The following is a 6,864-nucleotide window of genomic DNA, read 5'->3' on the forward strand; positions in this document are numbered from 1 at the left end:
AAGAAAACTTTCATAACATTAACATTCAAATACTATAACGAAAACTTTTTACAACTGTAGACTCTTAAACCCATCAAAAATCATAAGCAAGACCATTCTCCACCGGATAAACCATGAACGGCTCACAAAAACACAAATAAAGAAATAGAAAAACACCATTTCTGTCACAGAATGATTTAAACCCATCCAGCACAAACCAAGAAGTCCATATCTTTTAACATTGTGGAACTCTAATTATCTATCACAAATATTGTTAACAGACGATATCTCGTACGCACAAAAGCACACTGGAATCTCTAAAGACAAAGCAGATTTTATTTACTCAACATGGACTAAGAAAAATTCAGACGACATGTTTAACATTACTGTGGGAAGTTACGGCGAGGATAAAATATGTTAATATGTTGGATCCTTTGTTCTCTTAAATTACTTACCCTAAAACTTTTCAAAACCAATATCTGTTTTTGAATAATTGCTCTTAACTTTTCGGAGTTTATACACTACTTCGGCGTTGAACTTTCTAGTAGTAAATGGGAACCTTGTAGGATGGTATGGCATATAAAAAGAGTTGTGCGTGTTCAAGCAGCAATGAACAGGGATACTCTCTAGGGAGCAGAAAAAGTTGCATAATGGGTGGATCTGCCAATTCAGTATCCAGTAAACAGGGAAATAATGATGGCAGCGCCTTGTATAATCACTTGTAAAATCTGCTAAATGGTTTGATATATACATACATACATACACACACACACACACACACATCAATATATCAAATCCTTCATACTCAACAATTCACTGTGAATAAAGTATCTAATTATATATTATGGCACCTTCCATCTGGGACAGACGATGGCAAAGATGCATCCACATCAGACACAATGAATGCTGTATGTGTTTTGTGTATGTTTGAAGCATTGTTTTACTATATAATTAATAATTAATATTAATTTATTCATATTGTTTATTTTCCTTTAATGTATAGATTATTTATTTAATTTGTCTTGAGACATTTCCTTTCTTGACTGATTAGACCTATTCTAGATTTACATCTCCTTTGGCACTTCTCACACAGATAATCATCGTAAACTTGGTCGTTAGTTAATCGTTTCTCTTTTCAGAATTTAGCACTTTCAAATGTTCTTCACCATATTCCTCGGTTCTCTGCTAATACTGTACTTCCCATGTATTAGGATCTATGTTGAAGGTGTGGAGGTCTTGCATATGTCTTTGAAACGTAGCTTGGGTTGTCCTAAAGATCTTGTTCCTGAAGTCAGTTCACCATACATGGTGTCTTTTGGTAACCGTCCATCAGGCAAGAGATGTACATGTCCATGCCATGTCAATCTTTTCTGTTTGATGATTGCAAACATACTTTGTGACTTTGTTCTTCTCAAAACTTCTGCATTTGTGACCTTGTCTTGCCATTTCAGTTTCAGGATTCGACGTATACACCTGAAGTGGAAGTTGTTTAGTTTCTTCTCTTGACTGGAATATAAGGTCCATGTCTCACTTCCTTAGAGTAATACACTTTGCACATATGTTTGATATGGTTATTCTTGTGGCTAAGGTTAATTTGTTGTTAGTCCAGGCACATTCAGTCAGTCTACCAAATGTTGTCGCAGCCTTCCCTATACAGTACGTGTACAGTTCTTCATCAAGAGAAAGATTACGTGATATTGTTGAGCCTAAGTAGCTAAACTTGTTAGCAACCGCCAGGTATGTGTCATTCATCCTTATTGATGGCGGATCTTCAGGCCCTTTTGACATTACCACTGTCTTCTTTAAGCTGACCATCAAGAAGAATTTTCCACATGCATTTTTGAAGCAAGTGATCAGTTGTTGCAGTCCACTATTGGAGTGTGAGACAAGTCCTGCATCGTCAGCAAGCAACAGTTCTCTAACACGGACTGTAGAAATTTTGGTTTTAGACTTCAGTCTTGAAAGGTTGAAGAGTTTTCCTGTTGAACGTGTGTGCAGGTAAATACCCTCCCTCACTTCTTTGAATGAATACTGTAAAATCAAAGCCTAATTAACCGAAGGAGCTTTTGAGGACAACCAATTTTTTCAAGAATCATCCAGAGGCCTTCCCTATTCACCATATCAAAGACCTTTGTAAGATCCACAAAGGCAATATATAGAGGTTTTCTTTGTTCTCACACTTCTCCTATAGTTGTCTCAAGGAAAATATCATGTCATTAGTGGATCTTTTCGCACAAAAACCGCACTGGGATTCTGGGTATATGCACTCAGCAACATGTTGTAATTGTTGTGCTATGACCTTTGCGATTGCTTTTCCAGTTATATTCAAGAGTGAGATTCCTCTGTAATTGTTACAGTCTGATCAATCACATTTGTTCTTATAGATTAACAATAAGAGCATCTCTCATATCTTGTGGAATGTCTCCAGTCATCCAGCACTGTATTAGTAGATTGAATACAGGTAGTATCAGAGCATTTTTAGCAGCTTTCAATAGTTCTGATGGTATACCATCTGTCCCTGGTGCTCGGTTGTTAAACAAGGTGTCTAAAGCCCTGCTGAGTTCTTCAACTGTCTCTTATACACATCTAGATGTGTATAAGAGACAGGTATACCATCTGTCCCTGGTGCTCGGTTGTTAAACAAGGTGTCTAAAGCCCTGCTGAGTTCTTCAATATCAGGCTCTGAGTCAAGATGATGCATTTGCTCGAGGCGAGGTATTTCATCTAAAGCTCTCTTGTCGATTGGAGCATCCCTGGAATAAATGTCCATGTAGTGTTCTTCTCATCTTTCCAGTTGATTGATCTTGTCTATCAGCATAGATCCATCGGAGGCTTTCAGTGGTGATACCTTCACTATCCTTGGTCCAAGCGCTTTTCGAATACCATCATACATGTTCCTTGCATCTCCTGTGATGATGGCCTATAAGGTATTATACCCTAACATTTATAGTTAGAAGGTGTAGAGAATATTTGCTATTTGATTTGTTTTAGTCAAAGGATTTCTGTTCTAAAAGTATGTCACAAAATAGTGACCCCAGGTCATTGACATCAATGAGTGAGGTAAGAATTTTTTTTAGAACTTTGTGGGAGAAGCGAGCGGAATTAGGAGATGCGAGGGGTCTTGGTTGACGAAAAGTGATGACTGGCTCGGTGATGAGTTGTAATTAGCGACAGTAAACCCTAGAATGTTCTAGAAGGACAAGAAGGGCTTTTTGCAACCAAAAAGAGTTACAGAATTCCCCAGGAGAAAGGAGTTTGTTTTTGTTTTGATAATCTTCTCGTGAAAGATTGATAACGCTGGCTAGTGCGGGGACGGTACGCTGGTAGGTGAGAATATAGGCTATTTTGGGATCGGTGATGGAATCCTAGGCCTAGCTAATCATCATCTGATATTACATCTAGTTTTATGTGGAATTCTCAAAGGACACTTGGAAACTTGTTTACATCTTTATTATTATTGTACTTGTTGGAATTACTCTCCTATATACATAGTTTTGGACAGATACAATTATGGAACTTTGTAAACAATTTGTCAAACATCTTTGGGATTCGTCGTGGGATCACTAACACAATAGGTTATTGCCTGTTCGCCTGTGGATCATCAGCCATCACGCTTTTGTTTACTTCAGCTTATAAACTTGGATCACTAGTGGAATTTTTAGCGGACAATTACATTCGGATTAATCAGAACTTGACCAAGTCACCTCATCACCTGTAAATTTGCTTGGTGTGAACTTATGCCTAGATGTATAATTATCAGTGGTGACTTAGGTAATTTGTATAACTTAGTCATTTGCCATCGGTACTCCGTAATTGTTTAAATCTAGTGTTCTTCTTTGCTCAAAGTATTTTCATGAAAAGGGAAAGTACCCACTATAATAAATTGTGCTAAATTTTATCAGTTGCCTGTTTGTGCGATTCCTTCTGTTCTGAAGTGTGTCGTAACACTCCGTTATCAGCAGCTATATTCCTTCACATGTTTGTCCAATATAAGTTAGCATAATGCCGAGAAGTTCTTTGCAGGTCACACTTTGCCTTGTAATAGTATTTGAAGGTTCTGGCGAGTTGCATGCCTGTTATAGTTGGTATAGGCATGCATCTTTGCATTGATCGAAGGTTCGAGCTGAGGTGAATAGGTTTGAAACCATTCTTCATCACGTCTTGCTTTCTTTCCAAAGCTTTCTAGTGCTGAGTTATATCACTGCTCTCAGATTGTACCACATCTGTTATATACAGTATTTTCATTGAGCAATTCTACTTGTTCATACTTTTGATTGAATACTTCCCCGAAATCTTTAATGCACTTCTCATCCTTCATTTTTATGATGTTTAGCGTTTGGCTGCTTCATGCTTTGAGTGTTGTAATTTCTTATAGTTGGTATAGGCATGGTATAGCAGGTATATGCTATATAAATATATATTATTTCTACGTATGTACATTATATTATGTTCCTTGATCTCTAAGCTGTATTTAATAGTCATCATGTCATGCGTTATATAATTTAAACATATACGTATAGAACTACTATTATATTCCTACATCAATTTTCAAAAGTCTTAGTATTAAGCTGGCTCAAAAGCACCGCCAATAATCTATCGCTTACATAATCAATGTATATCAATCAATGTATATATAAAGACAAATGCGATTTTCATAACAATAATAATTTTATACAATAAGTATTGTGATGAGCAATGAGGTTATTTTAATACAAACAGAGTATGTCACTAATTAATGTTCAATTTCTAATTGAAGAAACTTGTGATGTTGACTGCTTGAACGGCGGAGTCTGTGTCTCGGATTACGGAAACGAGAACTGTCAGTGTGTGTCTGGTTTTTTTGGACCAACTTGCAATATATGTAAGTTTTTACAGTGATAAATAATGTGCATTACGTATTGAGCTAAATATGATACTAAACCTAGTGTGCAGAACATGGTTAAAAATGTATACAACATGATCAGTTTCTGAAAAGACTGTAAATATTATGCATAAATCTAGGCTAATAGAATGAATATTAAAAAATCAATGTCAACATCAGTACTAAGTTTCAGTTTGAAACTGAGATAATGTATATTCTTCTTATTCTATTATTTATTTTACTAATGATCCCAGTAAAGATCAAGACTTAACTGATGCTAACTGGAGTACATAAACACAGATCTCCAGATGCCGGTGATGGTATAACCCCATACTTCGGTTTGGGTACTAGCTAGGTGTTTATTGATTTTTATTTTTTATTTTTTTATTTTTTTTATTGTTTCTTGTCCACAATATTGTTGGGCGAATAGAGACCTCATTTATTTGCGCTATAAAAATTAACAATTTATTATTATTATTATTAAACAAAAAATAGTATAGAGACTAAGGATTTATTATCTAACCATTTTAAATTTACATAAGTAATCTTGCATTATTCAATGACATGGTTTGAATCATTTACCTTAAAATCTTTGGCTATGTGCTGTAAAACTTGGAAAAATAATAATATTATTGTAGTCAGAAAAGAAGATATTTATTAAAGTAAAATGGAATTAAAAAATGAAATGTAATTGAAATTGTAAATCTTCAAGGTGTTAAGGTGTCGTCTTTAGTTCAAACGAGAAATTGCATGAACCAGTAATACAATTTTTAAGAAGCTAATTAAGTAATGTAAAATTTAAAGTTTCAAAACTAAAATGTTTTTGGTAATATATACCAATAACATTATGAAACAATGTGTTGTGGATACTGGTTTGACTTAATGTGAGTGAAATTTAGAAAGTGTTTTTTTTTTAGTATTGAAATTTTTTGCAAATTTAGATAAGATGTTTTTCTAACAAAGTTACGAATTATTGTACTTCGGGTTCCTGTTACTGTGTTAACCAATGCAATTACAATCAGTTAATTAATTTTGTCTTGGAATTTTTGTTTCAGCAAAAAACCAATGTGATTTTGAAGATCCACACATCTGTTACTTTGAACAAGATAAATATGATGATTTTGATTGGATAAGAACATCTGGATCAACACTCACATCTGCTACTGGCCCTGCTTATGACCACACCTACGGAACATTACAAGGTATTAAAAAGCTGACATGAATTTAAATTTCCTAAATGAAATTGTAAATTCTTAATGAAAATATTTCTAAAACTACAAACGAAATAAATAAAATAAACTTCAAAGAGATATTACAACAATATCTCTTAAACTAAAACATATATTTAATCATTGGCCTACAGGTTCCTACATGTACATCGAAACTTCATATCCGCGATATATCAACCAAACCGCTCGTCTTTGGACATTGTCATTTCCTGCAACAAATGGCACATGCGTCAAGTGGTTTTACCACATGTACGGGGCCACAGTGAATACAATGAATGTGTACCTAGTCAATAAGGAAGGTACCGTTGGTGCACCTGCGTGGACAAATAAGAACAATCAAGGAAACATTTGGCGACTTGGAAAAATGTCAGTTGAAACAAAGAGTGCCTTCCAGATAGTGTTTGAAGGAATTGTAGGAAGTAGTAATACAGGAGATATTGCTTTAGACGACGTCAGGATCATCGATGGGGCATGTTTGAGAAACGGTAAAATACTCTTTCTTAACTATTATTTTTGCCACTAGCCCTTTTGTCTCATGCTCTCACCACCTACGCCCTATAATAACAGTCTGTGAAAAATAAGGGGGTAACTTAAATAAGTAATTTTAGTATATATCCCCCACAGACTTTCTTACAAATGACTGAAACGCTTACACAGAGTGGAGCTGTAGAAAAGCTAGGAAAGCTTATAGTCTCAACTTCAAAAGCATGGGAAACATTGCTGAAAAAAAGGCATTCCTCATGCTCAAAGATCGTAAATATCACCAGCAAAGCAAATGAACTCATCCAACACTAC

General features: G+C 35.1%; 1 protein-coding gene across 1 annotated transcript in view; it reads left to right on the forward strand.

Moving 5' to 3' along the window:
* LOC117103294 (MAM and LDL-receptor class A domain-containing protein 1-like) overlaps window positions 1-6,554 on the forward strand; it is a gene marked incomplete at both ends in the record, with an annotated part of 12,931 nt that extends 6,377 nt beyond the window's left edge. Inside the window, 3 exons of the mRNA XM_033243841.1 lie at window positions 4,736-4,840; window positions 5,896-6,042; window positions 6,204-6,554. Of these exons, the coding sequence (XP_033099732.1) occupies window positions 4,736-4,840; window positions 5,896-6,042; window positions 6,204-6,554 (603 nt within the window). The remainder of the gene's footprint in view (window positions 1-4,735; window positions 4,841-5,895; window positions 6,043-6,203) is intronic.
* Window positions 6,555-6,864: the final 310 nt, after the last annotated feature.

The sequence above is a fragment of the Anneissia japonica genome, unplaced genomic scaffold, assembly GCF_011630105.1.
Source record: "Anneissia japonica isolate Jap-2015-1 unplaced genomic scaffold, ASM1163010v1 scaffold2861_len14627_cov128, whole genome shotgun sequence".
In the NCBI taxonomy this organism is placed as follows: Eukaryota; Metazoa; Echinodermata; class Crinoidea; order Comatulida; family Comatulidae; genus Anneissia; species Anneissia japonica.